This window comes from Acomys russatus, chromosome 2 (assembly GCF_903995435.1).
Source record: "Acomys russatus chromosome 2, mAcoRus1.1, whole genome shotgun sequence".
Taxonomy (NCBI): domain Eukaryota; kingdom Metazoa; phylum Chordata; class Mammalia; order Rodentia; family Muridae; genus Acomys; species Acomys russatus.
Genome location: NC_067138.1, coordinates 73,406,500 through 73,431,442, shown reverse-complemented (window position 1 = coordinate 73,431,442; position 24,943 = coordinate 73,406,500). Strand labels below are relative to the sequence as shown.

Genomic DNA, 24,943 nt, shown 5'->3' with positions numbered 1-24,943 from the left:
AAACACCTTTAATCCCAGCATGCATGTTTAGTCCTAGTACTCTGGAGGCAGAGGCAGGTGGTTCCCTGTGAGTTCCAGGACAGCCTAGTCTACAGAGAGAATTCCAAGACAACCAGAGCTACACAGTGAGATACAGACATTAAGAAAATAAACAAGCAAAGGGAACATTTACTGTCCTTACTGATTCTTATATTCCACCCATTAATACTCTATCTAGAACATTTTAGCTATTGACTTATAAGAGCTTATATGCTTGATTCAAGAAAATAAGAATTCAAATATAAGCTTTGCCATAAAATATCTGTGTGCCTGTGAGCTTAGATGTGTACATTTTAAAGCCTTTGTTTCATTGTTGCTAAAATGGGTTTAATAATACCTGCTTTTTAGAACTGTCTTACAGAGTAGCTAATCATCTCTGGACAATGTTTAGTAGCAACATTTGACATGAAGAAGATCAACAATGTAGTGCTTTCTCTTGTTTTTAATGGATAACGTTTCAGATGTCTGATCCCATCTTATGTCTCATTGGGACTGTCTTTTGGCTGGTATTCATCCATGGTCCTTCAGAAGTGTTTAATTACATGAATCTAATCTTCCTTTGGACTCACCTTAGTCTGTTGTTCTGCTACAGTGAATTACTTGAGACTGAATAATTTACTTAGAATGGAAATTCATTTGTGTGTGTGTGTGTGTGTTTCTGAAAATTAGAAAATCCAAGAACAAGCTGCCATCAGAATTGGTGTCTACTGAGGGTTACTGTCTGCTTCCAAGCTGACAACCTTGCTGCCTATCCTCTGGAGGGGTAAACATTGGGTCCTTGTAATACCGGGAGCGGAAGAAAGCACTCTCTTCCAACTAAAGGACCAGTATAGAGGAGGAGAACATATTCATAATGGCAGTGGTCTCATATCTTAGTTATTTACCAAAGGCTGTGCCCCTTTGTTGCAACAAAGATGTGATTTCAGTGTGTAGCCCAGGGTAGCTTCAAACTTGTGATCTTCCTGTCTCATCCTTCTCAGTATAGGATTTAACAGGTATATTCCACCTAGCCCAGCAGCATATATCTCTTAACAGTGTTCCATTGGGAATTAATTTTCATCATTAATTTGGGAGACATTATTGAAACCAAAACAGAAACAATCCTCTGCCAGTTATATACATCAATCCCCAAAACAAGTTATTCATTTTCTAAGTTCATCTTAAAGTTTTATGTATTATTTACGAAAGGACAAATTAAAACACACAGATTTTATCAATGCCATGTGGTATTAAAGATAAATCTTTATTTAAGGTTTTGGATTTGTCTAGTCATAAGTATGATCTTTATGACTATAAGCCTGGTAAATACTGAAAAAATAAAAACGTTTAATGACTAAAGAAAATTGAAGCTAAGGAGGAAACCCCATATACCAGCACCCCAAAGCATGTTAGTGCACAACTCTTGCTTATGTGTAGATCTTTGACCAATCATGTAATTCCCAGGGACTCTGTCATCACTGGGTTCTTCCACTGTACTTTGGCACGGACAAGTCTCTTTACCATCAAATACCATTTATTAGATTTTACAATCCCTCCTGTCACTATCCTCTTCTTTACCTTTCTTTTATTCTCATATCTTAGTTACTTCTCAGCACATTAGAAGATGCAGTTTGTCTCAGCATATAAATAATTCTCCCTCTCTCTCTCTCTCTCTCTCTCTCTCTCTCTCTCTCTCTCTCTCTCATGTACACACACACCAAAGATTACTTCAATCCCAGTTACTCTTTTCACTCATTGCAGATGGCAAATATCTGTTTTTAGAATAGTTTTAAATACTTTTAGGATATTTTGCTTCAACTTTTGCTTACGTCAATTTGACTTCTTTCTCTTCTCAACAACAAAAGGGATTATTGCTCTATTTAAAAAATCAGATGAGATGCATGGGAGAACAGCAAAATAAAAGGATCCAGAGGGTCCTAGAAATCTACAAGTAGAACAATATGATAGGCAGATTTGGGCCCAGGGGTCCCGCTCAAACTAAGGCACCAGCCAAGGACAATACAGGAGGTAAACTTTAAACCCCTTCCCAGATCTAGCCAATGGTCAGAATATTCTCCACAGTTGAGTGGAGAGTGTGATACGACTTTCTCACGTACTCTGGTGCCTCACATTTGACCATGTCCCCTGGAGGGGGAGACCTGGTGGCACTCAGAGGAAGGACAGCAAGTAGCCAAGAAGAGACTTGATACCCTATGAGAATATATAGGGGGACGTAATCCCCCTCAGGAACAGTCATAGGGGAGGGGAATAATGGGAAAATGGGGGGGGGGGAGGAATGGGAGGATACAAGGGATGGGATAAACATTGAGATGTAACAAGAATAAATTAATAAAAAAAAAATTAAAAAAAAATCAGATGAAATGCTAATAATGAAAGCTCTCTCCAATCTGAATATTTTTTCATAATTTTATCCATTAAGAATGAAATCGGACACCAATGATAGAAACACAGTTGTTAATATTGTGGCATGGGGAATTGGTGTTATTAAAGATGCTTTCACCTAACCTCCAGAACTTCCCTGGTTATTGTTTCTAAAATACACACATACTTAATTTGAATGGAACTGGATGTATATGTGGATAACAGTGTAAATGTAGATAGTAACATTTTCTTATTTTTAATATATTCAACGTGGTGTTGGCTATGTCTAAGGTGGACGCACTTATTGCTGGCATTTGTAGACTTTTGGGGCGGTTAGTGGCATGCCAGTGGAAGCATCTTGGTTTTGGAGTTAGATAGATCTAAGCTTCAACTCTGACTTCTTGCTTCCATGTTGGATGGCATTTCATATGTGGCAATGTGTTAAAACGCCTGGTCTCATCTCTTCAGTAAGCTGAGAGTAATAAATGTACTCTTTTTCACAGGGTTCCTACATATTATAATGGGCTTGAAGAAAAGGCAACACACAAATCAGATGTAGGTTAGAGATCTGTTTCACCACATGCTGTGGGGATATAATTTCATCCCTCAGAATCTGAATGGGAATGCTATGATAATGGTATTTAACTCACAGAGTTGTTAGACTAAATAAGATTATGTTGGGAAGCATTTAGCAAATTCCTTGTACATTAAATGCTTGATGTAAATTAGTGGCAGCCTCATTCCTCTTTCTTTACATTCTTCTTCTGCACCCTCTCATTATTTGCTTTTGCCCTCTTGTCATCTTCAGCTCTTGTCTCTGATTAAAGCATCTAGTGCAGAATATGTGTAACAAATAACAATTGTTTTACCTTCACAACATTCACTGATTTTAACAAATGAGTGAGCGGTCAGCTCACAGGGACAAGAAACTTATTCTTTCCTAAAGGCAAAGGCAGTATCTCTGAATGTTGTTTTCATTTGACACACTTTCCAATGTAAAATATTAAACATAGTGAGATAATTCTAGATGAATATAGATGTGTCAAGAATTAATTATATCTATAAATAAGTGTGTCTAGTTGCTTTTTATAGTTCTATTCACTATTATACTTTGGTCTATAGACTGTTACTATTCAAGACTTAGATAGTAGTTATTAAATTATCAAATATATGTCTGCAGGAAAAGTATATAGGTTTGGCATTATTTTAAGACACTTAAAAATTATGTAGTAGTTACTACAGAGTTAAAGATTAACATACCCATTTTTAAAATAATTTATTCAGGTTACATCTTGATTGTTATCCCCTTACTTGTATCTTCCTGTTCCCCCTCTCTTTTAATGTGCAGAAATCAATGTACCTAAACATGTAGGGAGTTGAATTTACTTGTATTAATATTTGAACCAAGAGAGTTGTTCCAGTGACCATATTCTTGATTTCTATTTCCTACTGTCCACCAGGCATGTAGAAGATTTTATTTATTCTGGGATAAGTGATCTGGACTTTTCAAATTGCTTTGACATATCTTTGCAATAAATCTGATAATAGGCTCCCTCATTAAAAACCTGGAACTGTGGCTCAGTTGTAGAACACTTACCGCCCATGCATGATGCTCTAGTTTTAAGACCCTCTATTACCCAACAAATAACAATAACAAGAATGACAAAATTCCCCATTCATAACCAAATTCCTCAGTCAAATTCATACACTTTCCTTTCAGATGCCAATGTAGGCTCCATATGTGTCTAGAGTAAGCCTGCCCCTTCCTATGCTCTGAATTTTCTCTTTATATCCTTCACTTATAATCTCGACTATGAAATGTCCACTAGCAAAGGAGGCTTCTTTTGGAGGCTTCCTATGGGACCACAAGAGTACTAGAGAAAGAGGACACCAGTGGCCACAGAAGAAAAAAAAATGCCATTAATTTCTGCTAACACTTAGCCATGTAAACTTTATGGTGTTAGCTTTCCGACTTGTTTCTCATCTCCAGATGTTCTTACCACAAGGGAGAGACATTACTATCGGTCAGAGAAGAGAAAGCTTTAGAAGACCAGTCCTGTCTGTTGGGTGGGGCTGAGATCTTTGGTTAGCAGCTTCCCTTAGGAAAAATATATGTGTTCCACCCCATGTTCCCTTTCCAGGATGGAGTGGGCCAGGAACAACGCCTTGTAGAAGACAGTCTAAGAGGAGGAGCTTAGATCTGTCCAAAACTAAGAAGCCTTTGGCAGTTCAAGGTCACAGGGCAAGATGCCTTAGGAAGATGACTCACCGTTAGATGGATGAGGCTACTGATATGGCTATGACTTCTCCCTGGAGTTATAACTGATGTTTCCTATTGTTCATAATTGGTCTGCTATTCATCACTTTCACAATTGCTATCAACTCACCGACAGGAAGGACAAATGGTCTGGAGATATTTTAAAACAATGTCAGCACAAGCTGTTGCCCTGGCAACTGAGCACATCTATTTAGCGTCACAGAGCTTAGACATGCAAGATGCTTCCAACCCTCAGACATTGCCACACACCACTCCAGTATGTGTTCATATAATGAACATGTAAACAATTCTCGATAAAAATAAAGAACCCATAGCCCAGTAGAGGGGGAAGACAAATAATTGAAGAGAATGGTAAGTTGAACAGACATATGATGCAAAGTACAGTAGGGCTTAAAGTCTGAAAAGTAATGAAATGATTTTCAGAGAAATTTCTAGTGGTCATGAGACTTAAATGATGTTTGATTTGATCAAAAGTAGAATGAAGGAAAGGAAGATGGTGACATCAAAAACAATAGCAAAGTGACATAAAAGTGTGCCATCTGCCAGGTTCATGACTGTGGTTAGGTGTAGCTGGTGTGGGGACTGGAGAGACCAGGGTAGTGGAATGAGACTAGTGTGATTGTTTGGCCTCATATTATGAAGGATTCTGTTAAAGTCAGGAAGCAGAACATTTATAGTTGTTTCAGTCTAAGTACTTTTAATGATAAAAAATGGGAAATAATTGAAACTTTCAGGATGTAAAGGAGATGTTATTAAAATATCTTAGTTATTTCCTGTGTAAATAGAAGAAGGAGCATGAATGAGCCATGAGAACCCAGGTTTCAATTCAGCAGTTATCCTGGTGTCTGTTGCCTATTTCCACAATCATTTCAGCTTACTCTCATTCTTATTATCATCTTATCTTGTACGGTCAGTCTATCCAAACCAGTTGTCTATCTATTACAACTGAAAACACCCAGAAAAAAACTCAAAGAATACCTGAATTTCAATTCCTAACAAAAATTTCAACTGCTGTAGTTTTTATTAGTCAGCTTTGCTCCAATTAGCCTTGGCTGAAACAGTAAGTTTACTTGTGCAAGTTTGCCAGCAAAGTTTCATCTCTTATGGGATAAATGCTCTTTAAATTTTCAAAGTGGGGTGGCTAACCCCAACTTGATATAGTATGGACTGTGAGCAAGTACCCAAAGTCAGTGACTAAAAAGCCGAGAAAGACTCTTGACTTTCAGGGTTGTTTAGTATCTCTGGAGAGTTTATGAAAGTGCGAGTTCTGAGCCCTAGAAAACCTTCTGCAAGGATTGTTGGTAGGTCTGACGTCAGTCTAGGAACCTAAACTGCCACAGTTTTGGTCATTCCTGATACAAGGTCTAGGGATGATCGTCTGAGACTTATTTGGAGTAAGAAAACCACTTTATTGTTTACAGTATAATCCAACCCATATGAACCAGGTAGGTGGTATATATTTCTGATATCTCAATAGTTCACATGCAGAAGCAGGAGAGTCATGTGTTCAAAGCCAGCTCTGAATACCTAGTGAGACCCTGTTATGATCAAATGAGAAATCAACACGGGGTTGGGAGATAGCTTGGGTAGAACACTTGCCAAGCTTATAAGAAGCCACGGGCTTAGCTCCAAGCCTGGAAAATGAAACAACAAGAGCAAACAAAACAAAACATCAAAAAGAACCCTAAATAATGACTAACCTGTCTTTTTTTAGATCTCATAATGTATAAAACTCTTTCATATATTAAGGAGTTCAAAAGAATTCTATATTTATTTCTGCTATGATTTGGGGTGTTTTACGTGAACTTTAAAAGAGCCTTCCATATATTTTTTGGAGGGTGTGGACTGTTTCCAAGTGAAGGGCTTTGAGTTATTGAGCACTGGGGCTTTTTGCAGGACTGAAGACAGCATTAAGGACCATGCCAAAGGTCAATCCTACAGACTTAGTCTGAGGCTGAGCAGAGGGGAAGTCTTCAAAACGAAGGTGAAGTGATGGTGAGGTTTTCCACAATGGGCAGCAGTAGCTGGAGGAACACAAAACTGATTAAAGTTCTGAGGATAAGGAACTGTTGAAAATTTAACTCTAAATGGTATTATTTTTGTCCCTCTAAGACTCAAAGAGTGTAAGGAAAGTGGTGGCAGAAAGAGTCTAAGAGCCATAAAAAGCAGAGTAAGAAGAAATGTCTTGTGAGCATTCTTTACCAAACAGTGGCTATGCTAATTGTCAACGGACCTACACAAGATACCTGTCAGTATCCTGCCATTGGGCAGCAGGCATAGGGCCTCTTAAAGCCTTATAGGCAGATAATGGTAACTAAAGGGCAGGGGCTTTCAGCTACCATCCTGCAGTGTGTATACTACAAGCACTCTATATTACCGTATAGTGCTGACACACAGTGGGTCTCAGACTTTATAATGCTGTGACCCTTTAGTACAGTTCCTCATGTTGTGGTGACCCCTAACTATAAAATTATTTAATTGCTACTTCAAAACTATAATTTTGCTACTGTTAGGAATTATATAACATAAATATTTGACATGTAGAATGTCTGAAATGTGGCCCCCCAAATGGATCACAACACACAGATTGAGAATCACTGGTCTGTAGAAAGTTAATGGTGTCTAGAGAAGGGAGATGCATTTTCTTCCATGGTATAAACACTGGTAAGTCTCCCATCTTATATATAACCCCTTTCCCAGTCTTTTTTAGAAAGCCCAAATATAATGGATCATACAAAAAGTAATAATATCAAAATTGGAAGGTACAAAGACGACTATTTGGAGAGAAGAGGCTCAGTAGGGAAGAGAAGGAACAAAAGAGGGTAATGGGGATAGGTATGCTAAAAATAGATGTGTGAAATGTCATAATAAAAATATTATGCATAAATAATATATGCTGATAAAATGATGAAGGAGAAATATATAGGACCCCGATTTCTGATATTAGATAACTAGGATATAATTGATTAATCAATTATTACTGACTGAGGCACAAGAGATTAAATATTAGGCCAAACATACAGTCCCCAAAGCTAATGTGTGCATAGTATATTGGGAAAGACAGGCCACTAGTTAAATGGATAAATATAGTGTAATGCAGTAAAGAATAGTTTACTTTCTAAAGGAAGGAATCTGCTGGTAGTGGGCTGAGGAAATGCTGAGAAGAAATTATCATAGGGGGCAAAAAGGTGTATAAGGAGAAAAGATAATATATTAGAACAAAAAGGGGTGAAAAAGCATGATAGGATCATAAAATACTAAATACTATTTAGTGGCAAGAAGGATACTGGAGGGAGAAGCAGAGGCCAGAGATTTGATGAGGCTGCCATTAACACAAAGGAATCAAAATGTCCCTTAGTAATTGAATGGCCACAGTCCTGCTAGGTTATATATACATATAATCTGGGGGCCTACTCTGCAAGTGCTTTTTTACTCATAGTGATACCAGAAGACCAGGCTCTTAGAAGTATTATCCAAAACCCTTGTTGTATAGGAAAGGTAATTGAAGCCAAAGACTCAGCTATACATGAACAGTTACTTAAGGGTTTGGGATAGGCTTTCTTGGATGGTGGAAAGCTTTGTGTTCCACCTAGAATCTACATTTTTACCACTTGGACAAGAGTTCCATATTCACAGATTTCATCATGAAAACAAAGTAGTATGGATGAGTGATACTTGGTAATTGCTATATTTTTACACGACTTTCATGGAACTTCTCAAAAAACAAAACAAAAACAAGCAAGCAAACAAACAAAAAACAACATCTTAACAGTTTCAAGAGTCTCTTACAGAGAAATCTATTTGATTTTGCTTGGTATTTTCCATATTTGCTTGTTTGATTTTGTGTTTGTTCATGTTGGGTGCATGTATGTGCATGTGAAGGCTAGGGGATGGCATTGAATATATCTTCTTCACTTACTTTTCCAAATTATTTTTTGACATAGGGTTTTTAACTGAACCTAGAACTTACACATTTGGATGGAATAGCTTGTTAGCAAGACCTAGAGTCCCTTCTGTCTCTGCCTTTACAATCCTGGACTTATAGGTACCTGCCACAAAACCTGATTTTTACAATTATTATTATTTTTTAATTTATTTATTCAGATTACAACTCAGTTGTTATCCCATCACTTGTATTCTCCCATTCCTCCCTCCATCCCTCTTTTGCCCTATTTCCCTCCCCTAGGTCTAAGACTGAGGGGGACATCTTCCCCCACTATATGGTCATAGGCTATCAAGTCTCATCTTGGTACGCTGCTTATTCTTTCTTTGAGTGCCATCAGGCCTCCCCACCAAGGGGAAGTGGTTATATTATAATCATTTCCCCTTTCTCTTTCTTCCTCTAATTCCTTAAGATTTATGGCTTCTTTTAAAAAAATTGTAGTAGTTGTTGGTGGTGGTGGTGGTAGTGGTGGTGGTGGTTGTGTGGTGTTTGAGTGTGTGTATATGTGCGTAAGCACTTTTTATTTCCAAATACATAAATACAACCTGTTTAGTCCTTATAATGTTCCTTGTATGAAAATAGAGTTGGCTTCTGTATGGATTCTAGGGGTAAAATTCAGATCCTCATGATCAAAAACAAGCATAGAGACATCCCCTGCCTGGCTCCAGGTTTCTTCGACCACAGAACTAACCTTCATTTTCCTACATCCAACTTTTGTTGAACTTGGTCAGTACAAGCACACATTGGAATATTACGCTGGTCAATACATACTCAAGATTCACCAAAACAGTTGACTTTCCTCTTCCAGAAACTAAGTAGTGCACCTCCAATACCACTCACCCTCATCATTTAGGGAACATGATCCATACAGAGAAGAAGCTCAAGTATTTTGGGTGAGTGTTTGAAATAGACACCTGTTTTGGTCCAAACATTAAGTCATCCTGATTTGTGACATGAGTTGTTATCAATTCACAATTTTCCAAGGGTTTAATTGAGACAATGTAACCTAACACATAGTCTTAATATACTGATTAAGTTAGTTCACAGCAGTTAGGCATTTGGGCTTAGAAATGTATAAACATGAGTATGGGTTTTGCTCTGCTAAATACTGGCTATGTGAGTGGGGAAAAGAACTCAAAGACCTTAGCCCCTCCGTCTCATCCTCTATATAATGGAGCAATGCGAGGGCTTTATTTGTGGCGTGACCTATGACAATTAGATGATTCCTTGCATGTCAAACACTGAGCATTGTGTCATCCTTATAAAAGTATTCAAAAATGTTTGCTATCATTTTTAGTGAATTAACCTAATACCTCATTCTCTGTAAGATGGAAAGGAGCACAATGTGAGACTAACTGAGAAGAAAACTAACTCCTTGCTGGAGGATCACAACTTTGTTTTCTTGCCCTCTGTATCTCTTAGAGAAGAGAGAGTTGACAGACTGCCCCCCTCCGTGTGTGTGTTTGTGTGTGTGTGTGTGTGTGTGTGTGTGTGTGTGTGCGTGTGTGTGTGTGTGTGTTATTTTCATTAGCCATACCGTGGCAAGGTAGAGATTTTGCTGGCTCTAAATGTCTTTCTGTCATCTAGACTAAGGAACTATTCTGTTGGGCTCTCGTCATTTAGAGGACAATGACTTCAAAAGTAGTATGTCCTGACAAGGGAAATTGGGTGTTGTTCTTATGATTTACAGAACCATAGATTGACTTGCATGATTTCCCATATTGGATAGTCCTCACAAATTGGTATTTTATTACAGAGTGGAAGAATCCTAGACTAGAAATAGATGACTGAAGGAAGTCAGGGAGTAAATTCAGGGGCTTAGAGCTGTCCTAGTTTGTCTTCTGTTGCTGTGATAAACTTCATGACAAAAAGTGATTTGGTGAGATAGGGGTTTATTTGGGTTACACAGCTGGATGGAAGGCCATCATTAAAGGAAGTTAGGATTGGTACCCAAGCAGAAGCAGAGGCTGGAACCATGGAGGCAATGCTATTTTCTGATTTGCTTGTTATAGTTTGCTCAGTCTGCTCTCTTATATAACCTAAGACCACCTTCCCAGATAGTGTCACCTACAATGGTTTGAGTCTGCCTACATTAATGATGAATCAAGAAAATTCTCTGCAGACTTGCCCATAGCCACTAATCAGTTAGAAGAAATTTCTCATTGAGATTGCTTCTACCCAAATAACTATAGGTTATGTGAAGTTGACAAAAAGTAATCAGCATGTAGCTGAAAGTTGAGAGTAGACTTTTGTGCTATTGAGTTTAATTGAAGGATTCTGAGACTGTATTTTTCTTATACTTGACTTGTTTATCTGTAAAGAATTAATAGAGACAATAAAAGTAGCTCCAAGTGAGTGGGCTAGGGCAGTCTTTAGGAATGCCAGAAATGTATAAGCTTCCCTGGGAGAGGCAGGTTGGAGAGAGGGATTAGGACCATGTGGGCGCAGGGTGAAAGCAAGCTTTAAAAAAAAACCTGGGTAGATGTAGTTTGGAAAAAAATTATGCAGACACCCAGGGTCACTATTGTCTGCCAGTCTTTGCCAAATCACAGGACTATGGAAATTGTGTCCCAATTTGATATCCAGTGATTGCTTACGTTTGGTGAGATAAATCTGTAAATAGGCATCTCTGGAAGGTGAGATTACCTCGAAACAAAGGTCTGGCTTTGTTCTGGAGGACTCACATGGCCACATCTTCACAGACCTGAGTCCAGGGGAGTCCTGGACATCCCAAATAGGCTCCCATTGCCTCTTGGTAGCATCTGGGGTACAGGATAACCTACTGAGTGCAAAGTTGCCTCTGGCAGAGAGTGAGGTGGGAGAGAAATCATACACACGTGGCCCTGAGTCACGAGGCTGCGTACTCACCTTCTCCTGGGTTAAAAGATGAGCAAATCAGAGAGTCAGACAACCATGAGATATAGAGAGTGGCCGTATGTGTCCAACCTATTGGGATGAATGGGGTTCATCTACCCCAAGTCATGGGCACCAGATGATTGATTAAATAACCGAATGAGCTAATTGGCATTGAAGCTATAATATATAAATGCAGGTTTATTAGAAGCAGCACCAGAAGGGGAAGGCAAGGAGGAGCTCACGCTGGGGGTGGGAGAAGGGAAGAGGTAGGAGAGAGGGTAAAGAGGTAGGGAAAAAGAGGGAAAGAGTGAGAGAGTGAGAGAGAGAGAGGCCCTGGAATCAAAATGTCTGGTTTATGTAGTAAATCTCTGGGAAAGGGGAAGCCACACCCTTAGGTAGAGGTCAGGCCATGGCAGCCACACCCTGCAGCAGGATCTAACATCGCTAAAGTATGTTCAGTTAGACAAGGGGGTCTTCCTACAGTTCAACAGAGAAGAAGTAGGGTTTAGTCATTTGCAATCAAACAGTATGACCCAATGTTTGTGGCAATGAAATAGTGCAGCTTCCTAAGAACTGAGATGCTCTGCATAACAAAGTGTGAACATTAAGTAATAGATAAAAGAAAACACAGAGTTTATGGTAAAGAGTGATGACTCTCAAGTTCATTACTTGAGGTGTTCACTGGGAAACAGTGGGAGGTTTGAAGATGTTGAAGCAAGAATCCAGAGGAGCCAGTGATGTTTCCAAAAGCTCTGAGAGAATGGGAAGCAGTAGCTGAAGTTGGGGCTGGGGATCTAGTCTAGAAGCTGTGAGAACTGACTATGGAAGGGGCAGAGCTACCCTACTAGGGGAGCTATCCATGGGCCCAAGGAAGGGAGATGGCTTGTGAGTTAGAGGAAGAAGCCCAGATTGCCCTTCAGCTTTTGCATGGAGGTACCACATTGGCATGCATGACACAGGTGTCCCTGGTGAGGAAGAGGGTCACAAATGCATTTTCTTTTCTTTTCCTGCTTATGAATTGGTTTGTTTCCTTCAACGTTCCACATAAAAATTTAAATCAGTCCAACCAACACCTACTGATTTATGTTGCATGTTAGTTACTGCATTAAGTAGTGGAATGGAGAGGATCAGAAGACAATAGGTTATTTTGTCTTTCAAAACCTTCCCCTATCTTATTTGGCAAGAATTGGACAATCTCATGACCGAGCAACATTAGTGCTGTATAGATAACACAATGCAGAAAGCACGGAATGAGGACTTCGCGGTCTCATTCTGGAGTCTCACGTAACCCGCCTCAACATCAAAAATAACTCGCTTGTTGTCAACAGGCAATACCAGCAGTGTAAAAATGCAGTCACAAAAACACAGGCATTAGAAGTACAGAAAATGGAATTTAATTCATGAGCTTAACAGCATTCTGTGTACACTGTCCTAAATATCTTAATGAAATGCAGGTTGTTTACTTAGAGTTTGAGATTCCTAAGGCATTGTCATAATTTTAGAGCAGAAAAGGGCCTTGTATTTGTATTCCCACTGCCTCCAGTGTATATGACTTTACAGCATTTGAACTGTAGTAATTTTAATTCTTTGTGTCTTGTCTTTACCATTAACCCATGTGTCTTTTGAAGTTAGCCACTGGGTCTTGTTCATCCATGTCTTTAATTTTAGCCAGTAAGTGGTAATGAGGAAGAAGTTCAGTGCATATTTACTGAACCTCATTCAACTACCAATAATGTATCATTGTCTTCTTCATTTTGCACATGGGAAATTGAGACTTAACAAGAGAAATCGCTTATGCAAGTTCAAATAAGAAAGTAACAATAGTGTTGGGAACAAATCCTAGTTTATTTGTATTACTTAACATTTCTGTGGCTGCCTTTCTCCTCCTGCTCAACTTTGTTTACTAACTAATTAGTTTGAACTTGGAAGCATTTATGAGTTCTGGAAATGCAAACCTTCTTTGTTATGAAAACCAACGACCATGATAATGTTGATCCCCTCAAAAGCTAGAAGTCAGATTGCTTCCAGTACACATTTTCATTTATTTGTGAGAAAACACAAACACACACACTCACACATACACACACACACCTACATAACACACATGCAGGCATGCACATGCAGTGCAGGCACACCCACACAAACAATATATGATCCAAATTGGAGAAACTAAAATTAGATTTTGGATGAAACCCTGGCATTTATTGTTTTGCATGACCTAGGGGGATCAATGGTACAGGATTCCAGCAGACTTCAATTTTCCATGCTCCTTCCTTCTTCGTGATTTCCTATATGTGGAGATAGAAAACCCATTGCAGAAGGTAATTTTGAGCGTTAACTGAAGGAAGAGAATAATTTCATCTTGAGAGTATTTGTCACCTTGGAGTAGCCAGCTAGGCTCTCTGGGCCACTGTATTTGTATCTGTAACTGGATTAGATTAGATGATTTACAGACCAAGTCCTGTGAAGCTGGAAACTTCTATGATTCCCTTCCCCTGAGATCCAGCTGGACTGTGGATGGGGTGTTGCAAGGACGGAAGACGTAAGGAAGAGTGATCTTGTGCTGACACAATGCTGGCTTCTGCTGCCTTGCAAGAGCTCCCTGTTTGATGTCAGTCTTTTATCAGAGTGTGTTTGTGTTCTGTCCAAGGTTTGCCTGGCCATTATACCAGGCCCCATCCTGTTCCCCAGCATTCTCGGAAACAGCCAGTGGATATGGAGACAAGAACTGCCTAGATGGTGAAACTCACAAAGTCCAGGGAGATTTCCTGTTTTGTTTTCTACAAACTCAGTAACTCAGTTTTGAGAAATGAGAGAGAGAGAGAGAGAGAGAGAGAGAGAGAGAGAGAGAGAGAGAGAGAGAGAGAGAGAGAGAGAAGGGAGGGAAGAGAGAGGAGGAAAGAGGAGAAGAGAAACTCTCTCTCTCTCTCTCTCTCTCTCTCTCTCACACACACACACACACACACACAAAGATGGTCTCTCTCCATGTTGGACTGCAGCAAGGCAGCCTTCCCATCTGTGTCACTTCCCACCATGGCACTGGCTTTCACTAATGTGGTAATTAAACTTTTAGCTCTGTTGCAGAGTCTTTATTTATGAACAGTTAGTTATATACACTGATTGCACTGAAGAGGAACCTGGAAATGAGGGAGAACATGTCTGACAGTCAGTATAAACTCACACTTTGCTATCAGCTTCCTGTCTTTATGAATGCACCTCCCTTTCTTATGTTATTAGAAGGAACATTGGCTTCCAACATAGATTTGGGGACAGAGAAGTGATCATACACAGGAGTCAATTTTGGCCCAAGTGCTTTAATGTAAATATTTTGTGGAATTTATTTAAATTATTTAAATTTCTGAAATTTAAATTTAACTAAGCATGTTCTGCTTTAGTTTACTGAACCTGGAAATTAATCTCAGTGATTTTCATGTTTGAACCCAGAAGTGATGGAGGTATAGACTGCCATTCTGCTTGTATCATTTTTTTTTTTTTGCTGTATGGTCTTGAAAAAAATGCTTCATGGCCTGATTTCTAGTCTTTTCATCTTTTATATAGGCTGCACTACATAGCTTTTAGAACAGTTACGGATGGGGATTACAATTTTTGCAATACTTTTGCATGTTTTGAAATTATAATATAGTTACATCATTTTCCCTTCATTTCCTACTGCCATTTCCTTTTGTGCACCTCTCCCCTTACTCTTTCTCTAATTTATGTAATTTCCTTTAATTATTATTACACACACCCACACCTACACACACACACACACACACACACACACACACACACACACACACACACTCCTAAGTACATAAATATATCCTTCTTGGTCTATATTATGTCACATGTACATGTATATGATCACGGATACCCACTTGCTATTTAATATCCAATTGGGGAAAGGTGTTCCTTGGGGTAGATTATTTCTCCTACTCTCCTAACCCACTTGCCAGTAGTTCTTTGTCTAGGTTTGAGACCTTGTGATCTTTCCCCTTTCTTTGCTAGTATGTCCACTGGTATCACTGGTCAGATGTTGTCTCTGCAGCCATATTGATGAGATGTCATGGATAGAGCCTCTCTGATGTTTCTAGGAGATACAGTCTCATAATAAACTTCCCATACCTCTTGCTCTTAGAAATATTTCCTCCCATTTTTCTTCAGTGATCCCTGAGCCTCAGGCATAGGAATTGAGTTATAGATGTAACAGGTCAGACTGGGCACCAAATAATGTTTTGTTCTCTGCATTTTGATTGTGGTTTTCTGTAATAATTTGTAACTGCTATATAGAGAAGTTTCTTTGATGAAAGGTGCTAACTACACTTATCTGCAGGTATAAGGAAAATATGTAGGATGTAATTTGGAATTATGCTGGTTTATCAAAATGATAGGTACAAGTTTTTCTCCAAGATTCATGACTTCACTAACCTCAGGTAATTGGCTAGGTTTTCAGTACCAGCCATGGTTTCTCTCTTGTTTAGCTGGCCTTAAGTTCAATTACAGAGCTTGTAGTTAGGACCGAATACACATCCATTATTGCACTGTCACAGTTATGGAGCCATAATAGTCATCATAAGCATCATAGCTGGGTATGACTATTTATTGATTGCTTTCTTTCCTTGGAAGTGTCATTGGGCCTTCTAGTGTCATGAGACCTAGTCCTCAGGGCGTAGTCTTTCAAGTCAGATTGAGTTTAGGTCTTCTGGGTTCTGTGTTGAAAATGTGTGGAGTTTTAAATAATTTAGCTATTAAATAATAGCTAAGCAATTAGCTATTGTTAATAGAGTGGCAATAAACATAGCTGAGCAAGCATTTATGGTATAGGATGTCAAATCCTTTTGGTATATGCAAAGGCATGGTATAGCTGGGTCATATAGTAGATTTATTTTTAGCTTTTTGAGTGTTTTCCACACTGATTTCCAGAGTGGCTAGACCAATTTGCAATCTCATCAACAGTGTGAATGAGGGTTTTCTTTCCTTCATGCTCTCCAGTGTTTGTTGCCAGCTGTTTCCTTGACCGCTGTTATAATGACTGGAGTACGATGAAATTGCAGAATTCTTTTCACTTACATTTGCCTCATTGCTAGGAATAACTAACGTATTTTTCAAATAGTTCTTAGCTATTCTTCCTTCTTTTAAGAATGATGTTTAGATCCTAATCCCAGTTTTGAATGAATCATTTTTGTTTATTTGTTTGTTTGGTTTTTTAAAGCTCTGTTTTTGTTGTTTACCCATTCTGGGTATTAATCCTCTGTCAAATGGGCAGCTGGTAAATATTCTCTTTGACCCTGTCGGCTTCCTCTTCACCCAGTTGATTCTTTCTTTAAGTGCAGAAGTTTTTTAGTTTTATGAAGTCCTACTTGTCAACATTTGGCCTCTGTTCCTGGATAAATTGATTACTATTCATAAAGTTTTTTCCTACATCTGTATGCTATAGAGTGTTATCTGAATTTTCTTCTACAGTTTCAGGATTCACATGTATGTGTCTGATACATCTAGAGTTGGTTTTTATGTAAGGCAATAGATGAATGTCTAATTTCATTCTTTTCCATGTGGACATTCAGTTTCCCTAGCACCATTTGTTGAAGATGCTCTTTTCTCCAGTGTGTGTTTTGTTATTTTTTGTCAAATGTTAGATGGCTGTAGTTACACTCATGTTTGGATCATTGACTTACATTGGTTTACATGTTTTTTTTTTTTGTGAATATACAACATTTCTCTTGTTAATATTGCTCTGTAATATATCTTGAAATCTGAAATGGCAGTTTCTCTAGCACTGTTCTTTTTGTTCAGGATTATGTGCCCAAAGTACTTTGGATTGTGCAGTTGGGTGCTTCATGAACACTAGCTTTTATTATAGTTCTTTTTCATGTCCTTCAGTACTCACTTGACTCAGGAGAAACTTGTTAATGTACTCATTTCTAGAAGAAGCTATTGGTAAGATCATCAGGGAAGAACCATTGGTGTTTGCCTATTTGTGCCTCTGGAAAAGGTAAGGTAGAGGATTACATCCAACATTCCTGATACACACCATCTTCTCTATCACCAGTTTTCAACCTGTGAATAGTGGTCCCTTTGGTAAATTACTATATATCAAAATATTTACATTAGGATTCATAACAGTGGCAAAATTACAGTTATGAAGTAGTGACTTAAATAATTTTATGGTTGCAGGTCACTATAATATAAGGAATTTTATTAAAGCTTAGGAAGTTTGAGAACCACCATTCTAGATATGTGTAGTCTCTCTATTCAAATATTCTGTTCTGAACTATTTTGAATAATGCAGAGTGTAAAAAATATGGCACCAGGGCAGTCAAGTACACTTGGTGACAGACAATATGCAAAGTCCACATGTAAAGCACAAAGAAATAATATAAAAGAAAACACTTAAGGCTCGCCCAGGATAAAGGAGCAAAAAATTATCATTTGCTGGAGTCCTTAAATATTAAAGAACTGGGTTCCACATTCTCATACCCCAAAACTATGAAATGTCAGTGCAAAGGGAGTAACTTAAACAGGGCATTTTCTCAAGCACTAGACCCATGTGTCCAGTATCTTCCACACCAAAACACAACTGAAAGAGGGGAAGACAACAGGATAAAGATTTGGGCCTTTCATCCATTGGGTGCAGGAAACTCCTCCCAAGTTCCCTTTTCCACCTGATATTAATGATCATTTTTAAGCGACCACTCATTTTTTCACTAAATACTGACTGGATCACACTAGGTCCTATAAGAACACTCCTGGGAAGACAGTCTGTCTTTTGCTCCTGGTACCAATTAGCATTAGAATTTGATGGGTAAGACAGACACAGAGATGAGGTGATAGGAGTGACCTAGGGTCAGTGTCCAAAAGAATACAATCAGTCTCAGGTTTAAGGGAAAGTATTACTTAAGAGCAAAATAGTGAGTTGGAGTTCAATGAAAATGGAGAATTCCAGTCTGAAAAGTGGATACTTTTGTGAAAGACTATGAGAAACATTAGCATTAATTAAGCCAGTGACAATTATTTAAAACAAAGATAACAGAGCAAGACTGTCAGAGCCAATCTGCCATCTGACTACCATTGACTGTGACAGAGTTTTTTGGTAATATTTTATTCTTTTATAGTTTGGTTGACATTGTTTGCATACTACAAATGCATTATTAAGTAATTTCAACAGAAACCACCTGAGCACAAAGTTGAAAATGTTTTCCTTCTGGTCCTGTACAGAGACAGTTTGTTGCCTCCTAATTAAATATACAAAAATTGATTACTGAGGCAGGTATTAGTTAGTGCTTTCCTGAAAGTGGAACAGTAATGTGTACTGAAGGTCCTAAAACTTGTGTACGATGAGTCTAGAAGGAAGGACAGAAACTTAAATAAAGGATTTTGATTTAGTCCTGAAGACTATGGGAAACTTCATGTTTTAAAGCAGGGCAGAGAGATAGTCAGACACAAGGTCTCTAGTAGGACAGGCTTTGTGGTCAGGAATCAGATGAGACTAAGTTTGCTTAAGGGAGTATATCCAGAAATTGGAGCCAGGGCTTTGAGTTGACCTCTGTCACTTGCAACGTGTCAACTTCACACAATTCCTTTCTGTATGCTTCAGTTTTCCATATGTAAAATAAGAATAATTGTAATATCCATCATGTGGAATTATTGTGAAGATCTGTGATACTAGGTAGAGTGCTAGGATTGAGAGAAATTCCCAATGACATTGCTAGCACTAAGTCTCAGTTTTATTCTGGATACTGAGAAATGAATATCTCAGGATGGGAGAACTCAAATGATAAGGTCACAAAAATTTAAGGAGGAAGGATACTACAAACCCATGGTGGCATAGTATCATGACCATCAACAGACCTTTATTGTCAGTCTCTATTATTGTCTTCCCTTCTGTCATTCTCTCTTTCAGGCCTTCAAGAGTGCACTGATGAGTTCCTACTGGTGTTCTGGGAAAGGAGATGTGATTGATGACTGGTGCAGGTGTGACCTCAGTGCCTTTGATGCCAGTGGGCTTCCCAATTGTAGCCCTCTTCCACAGCCGGTGTAAGTATGTATAGTCCCTCTACTTTTGCCCATTCCTTGCCATTGGCACACACTCTTGTGTTGGCAGATAAACCTATATATTTTTGTGTGTTCTCAGGGTGCCTAGAGAAATCATTAAAATCTCTGATACTTCCCTCCTCCTTTGGGAAAGAAGGAGTTCTTGCAGTATGGCAATGTGACACATGCACTGAGTTTTCAGTGTATGGTGTTTTAAAATGATGCTTTGTGGTCCATTTCTTTTTCCTATGCTTTTCCACTAAGCACAGGTCTGCTGGAAAACTGATACACTTTGACAATGCCTTCTTTGAATACAGCTACTGAGATTTAAAAAAATATACACCATCTCTTATTTTGTTCACTTTTTCAGCCAATAATTCTGGCCACCTTCTGTGTGTCTATCACTGGGTTAGAAAATACCAATGATTAAGAGAAAGACAATGTAAAGCTTTAGGAGGCTGGTAGTGAGGTCGAACAGACAATGCTAAAAGGAAAAAAGACACCATTTACAGTTAAATTAAAAACTAAAGAAAACAAAGTTGTTCGTGGGGAGACTTGTAGGCATGCTTTAGATAGAAAAGGGGGTAATTAAGAAAATACATTTGAAGGGATCTGAATTAAAAAGGACCAATAAGCTAGGGAACAAGTGCTTGTGAATCATGGTTTCGGCAGATGGGACAGCCTACTGGAATTACCTGACATCGGGCATTTATTTCAGGAAACGAAGAAAGGTCATCTTGTTTGGAGAAGTGTGGTCAAGAAGAGATGTAAGGAGAAATGGTCAGGAGCCAGTATGGGCAGCCAGAGTTCCAGAGAACACCTCTGTAGGAAGAGAGAATCCAAACTGTAAGATTGTTCTTGTAGAGATAGTACAGCATAGTGGGTATAAAGAAAGAATATGGTCCCTCAGAGGCCAAGATACCATGATGATTTTGCCTGTGTCTTGTTATATGACACTGTGCAAGCTGTTTCTGTTAGGGGCCTTACTTTTCCTACTTTGTGAAATGAGAGAATTGCATATCATTATCTCCAAAGAGCAACGAAATAATAACCTTCAACAATTCTCTTTCTTAGTGCATTACAGAAGGACTTATTCCAAAAGTCAAAAGGCCCTCTCTATTTTGAGAGAGTATAATGTGCCAATTGGAGAGATTTGAGGATATTGAAGTTGACTGATGTGTTCAGGAACTGAAAGGACTGGCAGAAAGATTAAAAGCACCTGTGTTAGTCCATGCCAATTATTTCTACAAAATGAAATACCATTGAAAGCGTAGTTTAAATAAATCAAACACCAACCAATTTTCATTGAACAGATATTGTCTGCAAAGGCTAATTAATTTGTCGATTGTATTATATCCCTTTTTAAAAGGGAGCTTTTTGTATCTCTGGTTTGTGGATGGAGAAACAATAGCCCTGAAAAGTATTTTATTTAAGGCCATACAAAGTTGTGGTAGCAGATGTAATCCTAATTTGAAACCAGGATAAAATTTCTGCAACTCTTTAGGACCCCGGATGATACAAGACGAAAACTTAGCAACCTTCTTTGCCCACCCCACCCCCATTAGGTTACGGCTTTCTCCAACAGTGGAGCCTTCCAGCACGGTGGTGTCTCTGGAGTGGATAGATGTTCAGCCAGCCATTGGGACCAAAGTCTCTGACTACATTCTGCAGCACAAGAAAGTGGATGAGTACACAGACACTGACCTGTACACAGGTAAGTGCTTTGCCCTTTTGTGAGGATGGTAGGAGTAGGACAGAGGATGAAACCAGATTCTCTAATGTCTTTGTGGCTTTGGTGTCACCTGTGTTGTGAAGGAACCGAGAAACTTTTGTGTGGTTTGGAATAAAGATTTTTGAACACTTATTACTATTTCTTATAGTTCACATCGGTCAGTGATATATTTTCTCTATTTTTTTTGTTTTTAGAAGATATCATGACTGGATGTAGGCTTCAGTGCTGACAAATTTATTTTCCCATAATTTAATCATGTTCTTCATTTGTCCTTCTTTCCTTATGCCATGTTAGAACCAAGCTGTAACTCTTAGCCTGGTTTCTCTGTATGTGCATGATAATTTTCTATGGCAGCTTCTAAAATTCTCTTTATTACTCATTTTGAACAATTTTAGTATTTCTCTTGTCTGGCATTCAGTGGCCTTTCCTAGATCTGTGGGCTTATAATTTCATCACTTTGGGGAAACATTTTGTCTATTATTTTGTCAAATAGGTTTTTTTCTCTCCTCATTTTTCTTCTTCAGTGTCTCCAATTACATGTGTATATAGCTTCTTGGAGGTATTACTCATCAGCTATGCTTCATTTATTTATTCTTTTTTAATTTTTTCTTTCTGTGCTTCATTTGGGTAATTTCTCATATTGCCTCTAGTACCTTCCATAAAATCTTATCTGTGTTTAGTTCTATCTGGTTCTTTTTTTTTTTTTGATTGCCACTTATTTCTTGAAAGTTATGTCTGGATATATTCATATCTTTTGTTGTTGGCTTATTCTGTTTGTCGAGACAGACACTCCCTATGAAGTCATACCTGGCCTTGAAGTTTTGGTCCTTTTGTTCCTGCTCCTGGGGTGGTGTTACAGGCATGCTTTGCCCTGCATGGATTATTACTTAATGACTTTATATTTAACTATTTATTTGGAGAGTGTATGCACTGTGGTGTCTTATAGAGGTCAGAGGACCATTTCTCGTAGTTCATTCTCTCCTTTCACTATGTGAGTTCTGGGAATCAAACCAAGGACATCAGGCCTCATAGAAAGTGCCTTTGCCATTGAACTATGTTTCCAATACAGCATTTTCCACATAGCATTTTGTTACCTTAAGTTAAAATTTCCTTTTTGCTAATTCTAACACCTGTATCAGTTCCAAGTTAGATTACTGATTCATTAATTTTTTAAAAAAATTCTTATTGTCTTTTTAATTTATTCACTTTATATTCCAATTATAGTCCCCTCCTTTTCTCATTCCGGACCCCACCCTCCCTGCCTCATTCCCACTCCCCTTTCCCCTAGTCTCCTCCCCTATCATCTGACCACAGCATGCCAAGTCTCATCTGGTCTTCCTGCATCAGCTTCCTCTGTGGCCTGGCCATGCTGCCCAGCCAGGGAAAATGATCAACAAGCGGGCACCAGAGTCCATGTCAGAGGTAGCCCCTTACTCTCCATATTATGGAACCCACAAGGAGACTGCATTGCCTATCAAACTACATCTAAGCAAGGGGTCTAGGGCCTCACCATGAATGGTCCTTGGTTGGTGCATCAGTCTCTGTACCATGCCCTCCACACCTGGGACCAGATTTGTTGGCTCCCTTGGTCTTCTTGTGGAGCTCCTGCCCCCTCCAGGTCCTTCTATTCCCCAACTCTTCCATAAGACCCTCTTCACTCTACCCCAAAGTTTGGCTGTGAGTCTGGCATCTTCTTTGATCCCCCGCTGTATGGAGTCTGTCAGAGGACCTCTATGGTAGGTTCCTGTCCTGTTCCTTCTCTTCAACCACTTCCAGTGTTTATTCTACTTGCTCTTCTGAATGAGAATTAAACATCTGCCCTAGCACCTCCTACTTCTTTAGCTTCTTTAGGTCTGTGTATTGTAGAATGGTTATCCTGTATTATGTCTTTAATATCCACTTATAAGTGGTTATATACCATGTGTGTCTCTTTTCCCCAGTCTGTTGGCTGTAGTTTTGTTCTGTTGACAGTATCCTTTGCCTTACAGAGGCTATATGGTTTCATGAGGTCCCATTTATAAATTGTTGATCTTAGACTCTTGGTGTCTGTTCAGGAAGCTTTCTCCTATGCCAATGAGTTTAAGGTTCTTCCCCACTTTTTCTTCTAACGGATTTAGTATGTCTGGTTTTATGATGAGGCCTTTAATCCACTTGGACTTTAGTTTTGTGCAGGGTGATAGTTAAGGATTTATTTGCATTTCCTACATGTAGACATCCAGTTAGCACCATTTGGTGAAGATTCTATCTTTTTTCAATTATATGGTTTTAGCTTCTTTGTGAAAAATCAAGTGTCCATAGATGTGTGGCTTTATTTCTGGGTCTTCCTTTCAATTCCACTAGTTAACCAGCCTATTTCTATGCCAGGACCATGCTGTTTTTATTACTGTTGCTCTATAGTACTGCTTGAGATCTAAGATGGATTTCTCAAGGTCTTAATTCCAATGACCTTCTTTTTCCAACTTTTTCGCCTCCTAGACTTCATGACCTTCTGATCATGCCTCAGATGATGATATGTTAATGAATTTAATACATGTATTAAGGCAAGGCTCCCAGGATCCATTCACTTCTCAATGACTGGATCCAGTGGTTTAAGACTGTGTGTGTGTATGTTTTTTTTTTTTTTATAACATAGACAATTTATTTGGTGGTACCTCAAATACAAACTATAATACCTCTAAAAAATGAACTTGGCTCAAATTTGAATTTTTTGGTTTAGTTCCATGAATTTTATCCTGAAGAACATATGCCCAATGAAGGAGTAAAATTTTGGCTTCTGGTTTCAATTTTAGCTATTTCTCTATAGAGAGATAATATGTGTCAATATATTTCCTAGGTCAAACTATTTTGAGAACCAACTATAGTATCATTCTTGGGACATAGTAAGTACTTAAAGGTTAGTTGCTTTTTCTTATTTTCATGATTAGAATAAGGAGAGAAATCAGGATTGGGGGAAGAGAGAAGAAGGATAGATGTGAAGGAGAAAACAAGGTACAATTAAAACTTGTTTCAGAAAGATAATTCCTCACAGTTGGTCAGGTGCTGCCAGAATAGGGAATCCTAGGTTCTTACCTTTGCTCTTTGAATTTTTACAACATCCAAGTTTAGTGCTGGAATTGTTTATTCAGAAGCCCATGTGTATCCACATATAGACATAGGTGCACACACATCTTTTCCTTCTTTTGCTCCTATGTACTCATGTAAACACATGTCCTTGTTGGCTGTCATCTGTTCCATACTCCTGAGCTATTGAAAGGCACACTTATTTTTCTGTCTTCTACCCCTGCTCCTGTCCCCTCCTCTGGCTTCAATGACCTTTGTTTCCTTCCGAGAAACCATTGCTTTATGAGTCTCAGGACTCCTTTAAGAACACCAAGCATAAGTAGCCTCGTGTTCCAGTTGTTTTGAGCAGAATGGGGCTTGTTTTGAGGGTGGCTAAATTCCCCGCACGCTAATCTGTCATCAGTATTAAAAACAGACATCTAGTTCTCCCACGTGGCCTCATCAGAGCAATTGGCATGCGCTTCAGCCTCTCAAGCCGGGTGGACATGTGTGGAGTGGGGGAGCAGGACGTGGAGCCGAAGCACAAGCCAACTGAATGAGTCCAAATCCCCTGTTTGACGTACAGACTCAGAGAAGAAGGATTTGGACAGAGATTCTGCACATTAGCTAGTGGTAGACCCGCAGTTAGACCTAGAGTTTTGGT

General features: G+C 38.8%; 1 protein-coding gene across 3 annotated transcripts in view; it reads left to right on the top strand.

The window, feature by feature from the left end:
• The window catches only part of Astn2 (astrotactin 2), a 985,961-nt gene that overhangs the window by 803,135 nt on the left and 157,883 nt on the right, over positions 1-24,943 (top strand). For all 3 annotated transcript variants that reach the window (XM_051163215.1, XM_051163211.1, XM_051163209.1), the window contains 2 exons: positions 19,378-19,511; positions 21,074-21,222. In XM_051163215.1, coding sequence (XP_051019172.1) covers positions 19,378-19,511; positions 21,074-21,222 — 283 coding nt within the window. The remainder of the gene's footprint in view (positions 1-19,377; positions 19,512-21,073; positions 21,223-24,943) is intronic.